Source organism: Nipponia nippon, unplaced genomic scaffold, assembly GCF_047370975.1.
Source record: "Nipponia nippon isolate SJK-2023a ecotype South Korea unplaced genomic scaffold, ASM4737097v1 scaffold_1, whole genome shotgun sequence".
NCBI lineage: Eukaryota > Metazoa > Chordata > Aves > Pelecaniformes > Threskiornithidae > Nipponia > Nipponia nippon.
Window position 1 is genome coordinate 151,179,994 of NW_028262290.1, and position 14,578 is coordinate 151,194,571.

Here is a 14,578-nt window from a genome sequence, read left to right on the forward strand (position 1 = left end):
AACAAGTTTATTTTTGTATAGCACAGATGCCAGTTGTGCGTTCACAATTACGCTGAAGGAACATAGTTCTTGACTCCCATTAGCACTCAGGTGTTTGTGTCAAGTGAACTTGGACCCACGCTCATCACTGAGGGGCTGACGCACAGAAGCTGCTCTGGAAAAGTCCGGAGACAGATGGGCACTGCCATTTTGCAACGTCACTTGAACTCCACCTGTTTACAGAGCAACTTACCCTTACAAAACATAGATAGGCCTTCATCTGTATTGTATGAAGTGGAAAAAGAAGAAAAAGAGAAAAGAAAAGAAAAAAAAAACACAACCCACACTCTTGGCAGCTTGGCTTTCTCCCAGGTCTCTGGCCTGGATTCCTGCAGATTTTCTAAGTGACTGTTTCTTTGCTATCTCGCTTGTCCATCACACCTGCTTTGTCTGGTTGCCTTCAGTGTTTTGCATTTACTTATTCCCACACTAAAGATCTGCTCTCCTCTTCCCTAGCCAACTCCATTTTAGTGCAATAAGCTGCAAGATGAGCTTCTATGAGAAATAAACCTGATGCTATCCCTGCTTGTTCCACTTTGCAGTTCTGAGTTTGCTGAATGCAACACAGATTTCTTCTTTTGAAAGAAAGTAGTAGCAAACTCAACAAACTCAAATCCATTTGGGGAAGTTGTAGGAAACTCTAATATTAGAGCTGCCATTTAATTCTCAAGGCAATAAAAAGGACCAAGAGGCCAAGTCGCCTCTGAATGTCTTTCATGTTGGTTTGTAACACAGTGTGATCTTGTTTTACAAGTGCTCTGTTTACAAAAATGCTATGGAGGGAAAAAAAAAAAAATGTTCATTTAAGTCCCACAGTCACATAGGGCTACTTTTGTAAAGGTCTGATCCAGTCCTACCAGCTGCTTGCCCACAAAACTTTGCAATTGTGGAGGCTAATTAAGATTCTTCGGAGGAGCTCTCCTCTCCCCGGCGGTTGCAGGCGGCCTCATTAGACATGCTGTACCTCCCCCTTCGCCCGGCAGAATGACCCACTGTGCTTGGTTTACGTTATGGCTTATGAATTAACCAATTGATTCTGAAAATATCATTACTTTGGGGCTAAATAAAGGTGTTCCCTTTAAGGGGAAAAGTCAGGGCTCCACCTAGGAACCCACTGATACTGTATTACCTACCAACTCCCTCCCTTTCACGCCGCGAGTGGAGGATTCACGCGCCAGGATACAATGGGTTCGGTACAAAGGGAATTTATCGTGGCTGTCTGTGACGCCGGGGAGGAAAGGCTGGGCCTGGGCAGCGAGCGTGCCCTATCCGCTTGCAGGCAGGAAGCTTTATTTACATGCGACTCTGATTTAAAAGAACTCGTTTACATGAGATGACTGTGTATTTGCCTTGTCTTTTTTGTCTCCCCTTCTCTCTCCAGCTTTAAAGTGAAGAAACCTGTAACTGGTATAGATCGAGCGCGTCAGAGTTGTTTAGTACTAACACTGTATAGCTGAACTATAGAGCTGAACACAGCTCTAGTGCTGGAACAAAATTTCAACTGGCACCGATACATAATACTGGACCTCCAGTATCTTTGAGTGGTTATGGCCGCAAAAGTTTATATTCCGTCTTTAAATTGATTTTAAACCAGAACCAAATCTGATTTAAAGTCCAAACTGAGGAATACATAAATTTAATTATGTTTCATCTAATACAAATAGCTTTCCCCTGCTGTGTTTGTGCAAAAATCTAGTTTTGAAAAAGAAAGCTAACTGCAGGAACAGGACAAGGTATTTCAAGTAGCGAAGAAACCCAATGTGCTGACATACCCGAGCTGGTCACGACAAGCACAGCATCAGCTTGGACAGCCTCCTATTCCTGAATGTTCTGAGTGTTTAGCTACACCTCTTTCAATTAAAAAGACAACGCTCCCCTCCCCAAACTAAAAATGAGAACATTAAAACATATGACAACTTCACTGCACAAAACCATACTATATATTGTAATAACAAAATTCTTTATTTTGGGGGAATACAAGGAAAAGTGTGACATCCTCATTATCAAATTGTTTTAAAAAGGCATTCTTTCTTTGAAAAACTTAACACTCATACAGAAAAGGGGACCTGCGGATATGCCCTCTCATTTAGCAGTGGGAATTCTTTTTTTATTTTACAGCTGAAGTTGGGATTTGAATAATTCTACAGCAACAGATTTCAACTGTGTTGGTATTTTCTAGTAGCTGGGGGCACAGCTGCCACTCGGCACTGCTCCGGTGTGACAGCCTACCAGGAGGCTGACAACACAACACCGAGATGGAGCTATCGCAATTCTCACCCAGGTCGCTTTACAACAAACCACAAGACTTCGCCATTACCACAAGAAGACAGTGAGAAAGCCACAAGGTAACTCATTTTCTCTTTTATCTCCGAAGACTTCTCGTGCAAGCCCTATGCTTGTGAAATTCTCGTACCATTCATCTGGTTACACCTCAGTACCTCAGCACACCCCACCTTCGCTGTAAGCCAGAACCGTGTTGTGAAAGGCGTGCAGCAGATCAAAGGCGAAGCACAATTACTGCCCCAATGTATCTGCTTTCTGTACAGTAGGTTCCAGGTAAGCTGGGATATGTTTTAAAGACCGCAAATTTGTATCCACAAATTACTTCTGCCCTCTCTGAACCTTCTGTTAGAATTTAAGTTGTTAAAGAAAGGGACTGGGAAGTTCCTAAAATTGTCAGGTTATAAAAGTAAGCATTTGTCTTTTAATCCAGCATGACAACTCTGCCACACGTAGTATCCACGCTAAGCGGCAAGATACATCGGTCTTGCTGTTTAAAGGGGGTTCATGTTGTCTGAAGCGGGAATGGCAAACTCCAAAGGAACTAAGTTTTCTTTATTCAGGTTAGACATAACAAATATGTCAGATACAGCAGTTAGTCTAGAAAAATACATTTAAAAAAATCTTCAGCAGACCATGCTCCCTGTAACAAAATCTTTCAAAACCAATTTTACAAGTTATTCTACATTAATGTAAAAAGAAATTCTTAAATTTAGCATCATGGATTCCATCAAACATCTATCTATCAAAACATGAGTTTCACTATTTGTAGATGTTAGAATTCATAATACGTTTTTCTAATGTATCCTGTACATATTAAATAACCTAAAAGGCTCCTCTTGTAGTGCATTAACAATTTAGCAAGCACACTCAGTATTTCTCCAGTACCATTTGCATTACAGTTATTTGCCCGCAAATGTAATTAACATCTAAAAGTGCACACAGTTAGGTCCCCCCTCCCTCCCCACAACTTGCTTCCCTGCTGAAACCCAGACATCCACTGGAAACGTTATGCTACTGTAGCTAATCTACCCATGATTAGAAATGTGTGACTAAAATGTTCTTAAACTATACAGGAACTGAATTATATACAAGAATCAAAAGGACAGCCTGTATTTACATTAAACTTCCACTACCACAGCATTATACCAAGAACTCAATACAGTGTTACAGTTGGTATTTACTTAGGATTTTAGCTTTAAATCAGTACAATGCAAAACTTAGCTCAGGAAATACCTTGAAAAAAAATGAACATGTTTATTACATATGACTTCTATTATGCCACAAGACAAATATCCGTTGCTGGATATTCTTACAAGTTCAGTGTTTGAAATAGTGTGCTGTTCTATAAAGCAACTAAGAAGTTCCAGAAAGGCTGATGGGGAAAGAAGGAAAGAAAGAAAAGAAAAAAAGAAAAAGGGAAAAAAAAGGAAAAGGACAGCAGATATCAAGTGAGGAATTAGATTTGAATAACTAACCAAACTGTTAGCACAAGTTTAAGACAGTCACTGCATGCAGAAACCCCTTGGAAAAGCATCATACAGATCTGAGTAGGTTGTAATACACGAGCTTAAGATGTAACTTCACTGAGTTTTTCCATACCAGTTGGTAGGACTTTTCCCTATCAAGTGGAAAAAATTTAAGATTAAATTCCAGATTATCCAGTTTGAGATTAATAGCTTTACTCTCCAAGAAATCCAGTGTATGAACCTATATTACATTTTTCCAATGCTACTTAAAAAAGGCAAACTATAAACTTTTCAATTCACTTTTTACATTGAACTTTTCAAAGAAATCCAAGTGTTGTCTTTAATTTGCATTAAAGTGGTCAAACATTTCTCCTGTTTCTCCCCTCCCCAAAAGTGCAAAAAACAAGTTGCTGCTTGGTCCACAAACGTAATACATCACGTACAGCGAGAGATTTTCCTTCTGATGGAGTACTGCTGCCAACCCATCACTTCCAGTTTCTACCCCAAGGAAAATGTCAGCGTCCAAAGATGGAATTCAATTCCAGTAGAATTAATTCTACAATCTGATTCTGGTATACTGTGTGGACTGCTATGTTACCAGTCTCTTTCTCTGGTTTTAATAAGGTTGGACCAAAAACTATTGCTACACTTTGATAGGTCATTCGGTTCTTTTCTCCGTTTTCTACAACTCTGAAAGAGGAAAAAGAATATACAAAAAGAGACTTATCAGTGTTAGAGTAATGGGATGACAGGAAAAGACACAGTCCAAAGCAAATGACTATTCACAACATTTATTTAATAAGTAGTCTTGTTATTAGGACATACAGCTGCTGTGATTCCCCTCTCTACAGCGAAGTTTTGTTTTGAAATGCTATTCCTAATCATCTCACAATCCCTCGAACATAAGGACTTGGCAGTAAACATCACAACTATGACACATGCTGTCTAAAGTCCGTTTGGTGCTCTGCAAGCTTGTATAAACACAGACCGATATATTGTTTTCATCAAGTCCAATACAGGCAAGAAAAGTGCAGTGGGAACAGTCACCTAGTACTTTTCATGGATTATTTAGCTTTAAGGGAGGATCAGCAATACAAAGCCTTTCCTTTTATCTGCTACTTACCTCTTCAGGTGTCTAAAGAGTACCTGCATAGTGTCCTGATTTGGTTTTGGCAACTGTTTGATTAAATCTTTAACAGCATGGACACGCTGCCTTGGTTCTTGTTCTGCAAAAGGATGAGGTGTAGAAACAAAAATTCAGTATTTTCATTTAAAACTTTAGCATAAAATTTAACAGACTGTGAATAAAAGCGCACATTTTGCAGTGCTAATATTAGATAAAATACTGCCACCTCCTGACCGGACCATGCATTACTGACAGGCAATTTTAGGTAAGCTTTATGGACATTCATAACCAAAATATTCTTCTTACTGTCCAAAATAAAATAAACTGTACATATTGAGCAGAATTTATACAAAAAGCACGGGCATGTTTTTCAGACTTACTAATTGCATTGACAAAGTCATTGAAGTGATTATAAGTGAACAGCGGCTCTGGCAATTCTCTGAAAAACATCTTTAGAGCTCCTGTGATGACATGTATATCTTCCCATTTACTGTCATTCAAGTCTAGTTTCTCATCTGAGAGAGAAAAACGAATAATTACTGTTAATAATTTAACTATAAAAGCTTTTTTTAAAAAACAAACTTAACTACTCTTCTCTACTTAATGCTTTTAAAGCAGTGAAGACTCTTACTCCGCTTCAGCCCATTCTCTGCTGGGATACAGAGCTGCAGCAGTGTAAAAGGGGATACAAAAACTCAACCACTACAGACGGAGATGGCCAAACTCTCCCTGCTGCACTACATGCAGCTCCCCTACACCAAGGGCACCTTCCAGTGGGGAACAGGAGCTGCTGACATAACACAAAATTTACTGTTAGACCCTTTCAATCAGGAAATGAGGTCAGATTGTAGATCAGCTACTGTCCTCGTCCTAGTTGCAAGCTGCCTATTGATCCCCACTGAGCGAAACGCTAAGATATAGCCACATGAAAGGGTTTTATACACAGAGTATGATGAAGAGGAGCTAAGCACCCCCATACTAAAAGTCTTGCTAAAAAGCATTAACTTACAATTTTAATGCTAGTGGAAGCTTAATATGCTTACTGTTTTTCCATAAGGTATGAAGTTATTTTGTTTGAAATAATTCTCCCCCCTCAAATTTTATTACCACCTTTCTTTAGAATTATGTGCTAGCAATACCTCTATGCTCCACATAAAGGCAAACCTCCAGGATGCTAGGTTTTTCAAATGATGTATATTACACACTAAATTCTGCAATTTAGAAGAAATTTTACTTTGAAGATGACAATCATTTCTCATGAAAGACTGCAGTTACACCATAGGAAATTTTTTTCCTGAGCTTTCTATGAAATTCAACAATCTGAAAATATACACAATCGTAATATAGTTGAAGGAAGCTTACCATGATTGACTGCAAATCTTAGCTTCTGTATCACTGCAAGATTGCCACTAACTCGGTATAAGCCGTCAACATCTAATCCTAAAACAAAGGGATAAATCCATTTTAATACCTTACACATGTATGAGTTCTGCAATCATTAGGCTGCTTCTTTATAGGTCTACTCCGCAAAATTAAAAACAAAAGAAACCCACCTTGTAACAAAGAACACTTGGTTCAACAACAACAACAAAAAAAGTTGTTAAACTAGCTTTCTTGATGGCAGGGCATACCAGAGGAGGTTTAGTTTGCTGACACAAGTTAGGTAGCACCAAGCTCAAAGTAATCTCCACAACTTCCTACACAGTAGAACAGTATAACGAGGCAACAGCTCCAAGTTTCCCTGATGAGACTAGGTGTGTCATTCAAGATGCTCTTGGTGGGTGGCCAGGGGGTATATGGGAGTCCAACATGCAAGAACCAACTACTTTGTGGATGTTCAATTTTTTTAATGTATGGTTAAGAAAATTCAAACCAAGTCATGCATAGAGAGCATCTCAAAGTTGTCAAGTGACCAGGTTTGCATGGAGAAGGAATGATGTGCATGCACACTCATCACTACCCAACAGCCTACAAAACTAAAATGGGTAGCCCTTGCCTTTACAGTATTGCACACTCAACCAAAAAAGAAGAAAACGGTGTCTCTGTGGTTGCTACCGCAATTATTCAGAAGTGATTAGGAAGTAAAGAATTTAATTGAAACGCCACTTGAACGCAGCATGTGAGTCAGTGCCACTGAGAGGGTGAGTGTTGCCAGAATACCTGCAGTCCCTGTAGCTCCTCAAGGAGTTCTCTGATGCAACACAGCACAGTTACCAGCACCATCTGACATATCCCTTTTCCCCATAATCCACTAGTCATTCCTTTACAGAAAGAACTGATTTGAAGTGTATTGGCAGTAGGAAGAAGAGTTGGAGAAGCGGGGAAAAAAAAGCTGTTCATTTCTGTCAGCTTCCCCTCAGGTATTTAAAAAAGGAAAACTTCACCACTATCTTCACTGCAGTCCTGCCTTTAAAATAAAAAAGAAATAAAAAGAGAACAAAGCAAAATAACCCCTTTCTCACAAACTGCAGATCACAAACGGAATAAAGCCTGCTGTTACAAGCAAGGTGGCAGTTTGTCGAACTGGAGTAAGGCAATGGAAGCAGTTATTTTTCCCCTCCCAGGCCATACGATAGCAGCATTGAGAAAGGACTACAGGCTGCAACAAAACCTTAAATGAAGCTCCCATGGAAGATGCCTTAAAATTCACATGTAGTATTCCCCTGCAACACTTACCCTGATTCTCAAGAGAACATTCTCAGATTAACAGACTGGTATCTTTGAATGATGATTATGGAGATTCCATAACCCCCTCTCAGTCATCTTTTCCAAGAAATAGGGCAATGACAACAGCAAGAAACAAGCAGGAAAACCAGCAGACTACAGCCAAGTCAGGAGTTACAACCAACATATTTTCAACAAAAATGTAAAGATGTCCTTCACATTAGACAACCCAGAATGTCACATGTAGCTTTCAAACATAATTTTCGCAGTTATTAGGTAGGACAGACTTATTTTCAATGAAAGCAAACAAAAATTCTCAGCATCCACATATTGACTCAAATCTCCAGAATTGCATAAAATTTCACATAGCAATCAGTGCTGATAGACTTGTCTTATGGCAGTCAAAGCATATACAGAGCAGGAACACAACTTTTTCCTAGAAGTTCGTTTCAAGGAAGTTTTAACATAAATGATTTTGTTAAGTGTGCTTAAACCGTCCAAAAATGAACAGCCGCATTTTGACAGTCTCTCTCTCTCTTTTCATCTGAAAAAGATATCGATGGGCTGAGCTCTTCTATCACTTGTAATCTCTCTTTCCTTAGAGCCTTGCTGCCAGAAGGCTGTCCTGCCTTCTCCTCAGCTTGAAAAATACTGAAGCAGATCAATGTCTCAGATAAGGTTTCCTCCCCTCTCCCCATTTTGGATCCCACCTGCCTCCCCACTCTTGAAAACTCATCGCTATCTACAGGTACAGGTTTCAGATAATTTTCCACAAAGAAATCTGCAGCATTTAAAGGATTAAAACATTTAAAATTAGATAGCTTGGTGAGCAAGAGAGATTTGGAAACAAAAAACTTTCACCATACCATGTTCCTCAACATGCTCAATGCACAGCTTCACGAACTTTGGCACCGTGCTGTTTTCTCTTTGACACAAGCTGGTGAGATTGGAACCAAACACTTGATCTGGAACCAAGTAAAGAGACTGATTTACAGTGGAACAGGACTCAAGTGACAGAACTAGTTCAGGTTAAAACAAACCTCTACAAAGGCCAAAGACTACTGGATACAATTGTCACAGTATTAGAGTGAAAATGAAGTTTTGAAAAGAGCTCTCAGCAGCTCCCAGCAAGAAAAAGCTCCCAGTAAGAAAGAGTGTCAGCAGTTACCCAAACGGGAGTCTGAGTATGGAACTTTGCTGCTGAAATTATTTTAACCCATCAGGAGATACTTGTAAGAGTCATATAGTCATCACTATAAATGAGAAATTTAATGGATTCAAATATCCTGTTACACTCCGTTCCTGTTCTGAGTTCAAAATACATTTACTGTAATCTTTGTTAAAAATCTGAACAGAGATGATAAATTTTAACCAATATGAAAGCTTTTGGCATTGCTTGGGGAAAAAAAACATGTAAAATTTCATCTTTCATTGCACCTACTGTTTAACCCAGCATTACATATTAATTTACTTCAATGTAGAGCCTTTAACTTTTAACATTTTTAAGTTCTGACATGAATTTGTAAATGAAAGACCCTTATATCACAGAGCTCTAAATGGATGCAAGTATGACTATGCATAGGCAACGTGGCTGCAAGGCTGGAATCTAAATACAGGTATTTATGGGCAAAGGTTATTTTGGTTTTTGTTTTCAAAACTACACAATCCAAAGGGAGTGTTTTCTATCAAAGTGGTGCAAAAATGAAAATCAGCTTGGGCAGAGAACAGATTCTTGTAATGTCTCAGTGTATTTCAGCAACATGTTAACTCCTCTTGTTCAGGTTAACTCCTCTTGTTCAGGTTATGTTATCACCAAAATCTTTCTCAGACCCATTTCTATGGTTTTCATCAAAGGTGCCCAAATAATAGATGACCTCCCCTGTTCAGATGCATGAGACTGAAATAGGGTCTTGAGATAGAGAGGCAAAGCTCACACTCTTAAAGGAAAGAAAGGCTGTGGTGGGTTTGTTTTTTTTAATCTGTTAAATAAGGTATGTAAGTGCCCATCTTCGCAGTATCTAGTAGATCCTACTTCAGAGCTTATGCAAGATAGAAACGGTTCTTGCATTTGCATCATGCATAGCATCTAGCCCATTTTTCATGTTTAGTAATTTAAGCAGATTCATTAACAACACTTGCATCTGACTACTGCTTTGGGAAATCCAAACAGCACACCAAACCAATTATACAGTAGGAAAACTGGCATATAGTGGCATTATTAGTTGTATGCGTACAAGGCCAGTCCCCCAAAACACCTCAGTCCTGCTGCTGCTACTGACACAGCCAGCTGTATAAGCAGAATCAGTAGCAAGGGACTGAAAAAGTCCACGCAGTAGAAAGCCAGGCTAGCATGCAGCTGTAGCAGGTAAAGCAATGCAGATTAGGTAGCACAGGAAAATACTAGCTGGAGAACTGATTTGCTACAACTGCCTCTGACTTTAACAATTTCCACATATACAGGAATCCTATTTTTTCCTCTCATCTTAAGTAACTTTCGTAATTTTGTTTTTCCATGTAATAAAACTTTAGCACAGGTACTTCTCTGCTTAGTGCATGCTGTTTCAAGTGGGTTTTTTCCTAGAACTTTTCATTGTTTTTTCTGCTCATACTAGGTTTGTCAAGTCTTCTGTTTACTAAGCTTGTTCTGTAGCAGCCACAAAAGTATGCTGGGCTTTTAAATAAAGACTTCTGTATTTTTCATTCATACAGTAAGCATAAAACTCTACACCGCTGATCCAGCTTTTAGACTTTACACCATGCTTTTAAATAAAAACAAACTCTCCATTCCTTAACATCTTTATTAAAAAATCCAATCATCAGCACGCACGTGTACAAATTAAACTCGGCTTAGCGATCACTGTTGCTAATGTCGGAAGTTACGTCACTGAGCCATGACATGAATACTAAGCCGTAAAGCAGAGCAAAACGTCAGTCTGGAAATAATGCCTCCTGATCCCAAACAAAAAGATTTATCATTTACAGTTAAATTATATTTGCAGATACACAAATATATCAAACGCCACATGCAACAGAAGCACACCTGTTAAAGTATGTAGTTAGGCAAATCACAGTAGGATTTGGTCTGATATTTGCCTACCCATATGCTATTTTGACCCTAGAAGAGCACCATCTACAAGTCCTGCTAAAGCATACAAATAAATAAATAAATGAAGTTTTACAGCGAGTATCAAGTCAATAATTTACACAAACACATTAACTTAAACCTGTGCAAATACTGTTCTCTCAAAGTTTCAACAAGTGTGACAAATGGAAATCAAGTCTTTCATAAGTTTGATTCAAGAGTATCTGTAAGACTCATTGTTTGTCAAACAATTAAAAAATGTATACATTCAAAAAAGGTTATGGGAAAAAAGATGTTTAAGTTAAGATTCCTTTAGCCTCACCCCGGTTTGCTTAAATACTTCATTTCTTATGAGGTGGCACATGATTGTCTGGTTCCACTCGGACTAAAACACCCTTGTGAAACAGATGAGCACATGCATTCAGCTTTGTACCCAAAGGGCTTTTCTTTCCCTTGTATGCACAAATGATTATCGGCTATCTGAAGTTTCCAGCTCAGAGCAGCAGACCGAATGGACTCTCTAGCTAAGAAGCACTCCAAGCCCAAACAGGCTCCTGGACCCTCAATTTTCACTGCAGTTTTGCCAGTAATGAGCTGAAGGAGAGGACATCCTTCATGAAGTTTAGTGGCTAGTAGCAGTGCTCAAAACAATGACAATCAATCACCAGTTCCACTATACATCCACTATACATTTTGTTAAACCAGCTATATACATGTGTTTAAAACTAGACCATTTTAACCCCATTTTACACATCAACTACTAAATTCAGCTTTTCAAATTATTTCCTTTGTTAAAAAGGTTCATTTACCCTTAATGTAGCCTTTTTCACGGACAGCTTGTAACGTAGGGCGCCGTGTAAGAAACTTCTTGAGCTTCGTTTTGGTCTTTTTCTGATCTGTAGAATCTATATTGCTAGGTGCTTTCACTGCTGAAAGGAGAAATGCATTTAGCGTGAACACCCACAGAACCAAACGCTGCATTTATTTGCCAAGGAACCAACATAACAAAAAAAGTAAGCTCAAAACTACATAAAACCCCCACTATTCAAATTTGCATTGCATCCAAATTTTTTTCCTTAACTTTTTGGAACTCCTTGTAAATACCACCCATTTTTCAAACCACCAAGAAACAACCCTGTCACAAAAAAACTTGTAAAAACCAAGTTTACCTGCAAAACTAACTAAATAGTAGTTTACAAATGTAATTGATGTAGAATTTTAAAGACATAGCTATGTTTCAAAACCAGTCCTGCCTTCCATTAATTTAACTATTTTAAAAGAAATAAATACTTTCTTGCAAATTACATTTAAGGCCCGGAAATAAAAGACAAAATAGTCTGTCTGATTAGTATATTTCTGTGCATAGGAAGCAATTTCTGTGGCTAAAAGAAATTTAACTCTAAAATTCTCAATATGTAATTAAAAATGTTTCGTTTCTCTCAATGAGCCAACATAACCTCATTAGCAACTTAGCAAAATTGCAGTTGAAGTTAATAGTGCTGTACCACAGACAAAAAACAAGTAAAACAATTCTATGCATGAACATGTAAAAGGACAAAGGATCCTTATACAAAACCATTTACAAAAAGTCAGAGGGAAAAAAAAACCCTAATTACTTCTGTACATTTGACAATACCTTGAAAATAATCCGTTTCACTACTACCTATTTTCTCCTGTTTTTCATGTGTCATACAGCAGGAGCTACAGACATTTGGTGATTTCCCCCCCCCCCCTCTTTTTTAAGTATGATTAATAAAACATGGAAGAAAACTTACTAACTGGCACCAAGACGCAGAATGAACTATATCAAAGCCTGTTTCCAAACATGAGTAGTTTCATTTTTTTAACTGTCTGTTTGAATTCTTCTCTATTTACACATAATACTCAAGATGCAAAAAATAAAAATTGGAATTGCTAAAATCAATTCACGGAAAATTGTCAACTCACAACGAAGTTTCTTAGAGTCTTTATTCTCTTTCTCTTTGTCTTGTTTTTCCACCCCAGGGGAATCTGGTACATCATCTTCTAATGCTTCATCAGACTCTACTACCTATTAGATTTAAGAAGTTACAGTGGTCAGGTTACCAATTCCTAGAATATAGCATTAACGAACACATTTCCTGTAGACAGTTCTACAATATACATGTTTTCCCCTATAATGATACTCAGTTGGTTCTTTCCTGAACTCTAGACGCTAAAAATATCTTCAGAGATAAAGCCATTCTCACTGGCAGAGTGAATAACTTTGAGAAACACTATTTGATCGTAAGACCCAATAAAGAAACTTTTGCTGGACACTGAACAAAGTACAACCAGCCTTTCATGATAGAAGTTCATTACATCAACTAATAAACAATATTAATGTTTTTTCAAGTCCAGTAGACAATCATCAGCTATTTCATTTACATGGTCTGCTACAGAAGCACCTGATTAACAGGGTCTACAAAACACTTCTAGGGCATTTACCCTATTTCTCATTTCTGTAATTAGAACTTTCTGTGACAGAAAATAGAACTGCCAGTTGCAAACTTTCACCACTGTCAAAACACACACTGAATTCATTCTGAGAAAGTAAATACACCAGGGCCTAAAATCCTTGCCCTGTGTTATTGCTCTCAGCATATTCTCATTAAACAGAGTCAAGAGAAAATGTAGATCATGCGTGCGGAGGCAGATGCCAGAGTCTGTGAAACTGCCCACCTGCAGCCTCATACCTATGCTACACACACGACTTCAGACGTATCAATAAATAGGAAAAGAAACTTCCTCTGGTCTCAGCGCAACATACCCCCTTCCAAAATTGCACGTTTCTTACTTCGCTTCTACTAAAGTGAACTTGGCTTCTAGGCAGTTACAAAAATCTGACAGTACAGAGTCTTTTGTACAAGGAAGGACATTTTAAAAAATAAGGCAAGGCTGCGTACTCCAGAGCAGCAACGAGCAGAAGCATGACTTCATCGACTAAGTTGCACTTTTAACTTGAAGGGCTAACATTGGCTTTAAAGAATTCTCATTCCCTGTTGCTTTTCAAAAGCTTTGGATAGCCTTTTTACATATCAAAGATCAATATATTCCATTGCCTGATTAATGCCCCCGCTAAGGACCCCTCTGCCACTGAGACCATTTGGACAGTGCTCTCTTTAAGAGGCCTCAAGGCTTTTTAGGACTGTTAAATTTAAAACACATTAATTGCTTTGGAAAAATCACCTGGGATTAGTTTGTATTACGGAACAAGTCTAATCTAATAACTTGGAAATTTCTGTATGTAAAAAAGAGCAGCCACATCTTTCACAGATAGCTATTCCTCCTATACAGTATATTACCACAACAGCAGCCTGAAGGAGCAAAGAGATCAAATCTAAGATGTACCTTCTTTTGAGGAAGATCTCATCACACTACAACTAGCCATAGCTGTCCTGGGAAAAAGACTCACAGCTACTATTATCATAGAGTTCTCAAAATTAGAAGTTTGCTTCAGATCTGATAGATTTTTGTAGCCAAAGCTTTAGTGCTCCAAATTATCAGGTAGTGTAATAATGTACATTTTGAACTTTCCCTTGTAATCTTAGGCCTCTCGGCTAGCAGCTCCCAGTAGTAATACATCACCATTTGCTCTGGAGTGGTGATAAACTCTCCCCATTCCACCACTCGCTTCCTCAACCTAACATGCAATACCTCACTCTCAGCTATATCTCAGCCTTTCCATCTTCGTTTATATTTAAGCAGGGAAAAAGTGGCCTTAGTTGCGTTACACGGGGCAGACAGGAGAAGGGTATTGCTGACTGGCTGCCTTGCCTGGTTATAAAGGTCATGGCATTTTCATACCAGAAGATTAGAACTCAGAAAGAAACTAAACCATTCATATTAGCCTGCTGTGTTTGGGTGGAAAACACCCATATGTGGAAAACACTATCAGAG

General features: G+C 38.5%; 1 protein-coding gene across 13 annotated transcripts in view; it reads right to left on the reverse strand.

The window, feature by feature from the left end:
- Positions 1–2,853: 2,853 nt before the first annotated feature.
- The window catches only part of ARHGAP12 (Rho GTPase activating protein 12), an 81,027-nt gene continuing 69,302 nt past the window's right edge, over positions 2,854–14,578 (reverse strand). For 12 of the 13 annotated variants that reach the window (XM_087778125.1, XM_087778116.1, XM_087778105.1 and 9 more), the window contains 7 exons: positions 12,608–12,710; positions 11,470–11,589; positions 8,445–8,543; positions 6,277–6,354; positions 5,295–5,429; positions 4,912–5,014; positions 2,854–4,478 (listed from right to left, as the gene is read on the reverse strand). In XM_087778125.1, coding sequence (XP_087634251.1) covers positions 4,304–4,478; positions 4,912–5,014; positions 5,295–5,429; positions 6,277–6,354; positions 8,445–8,543; positions 11,470–11,589; positions 12,608–12,710 — 813 coding nt within the window. In that variant the 3' untranslated portion in view covers positions 2,854–4,303. The remainder of the gene's footprint in view (positions 4,479–4,911; positions 5,015–5,294; positions 5,430–6,276; positions 6,355–8,444; positions 8,544–11,469; positions 11,590–12,607; positions 12,711–14,578) is intronic. The other variant, XM_087778080.1, reaches the window with a different exon arrangement.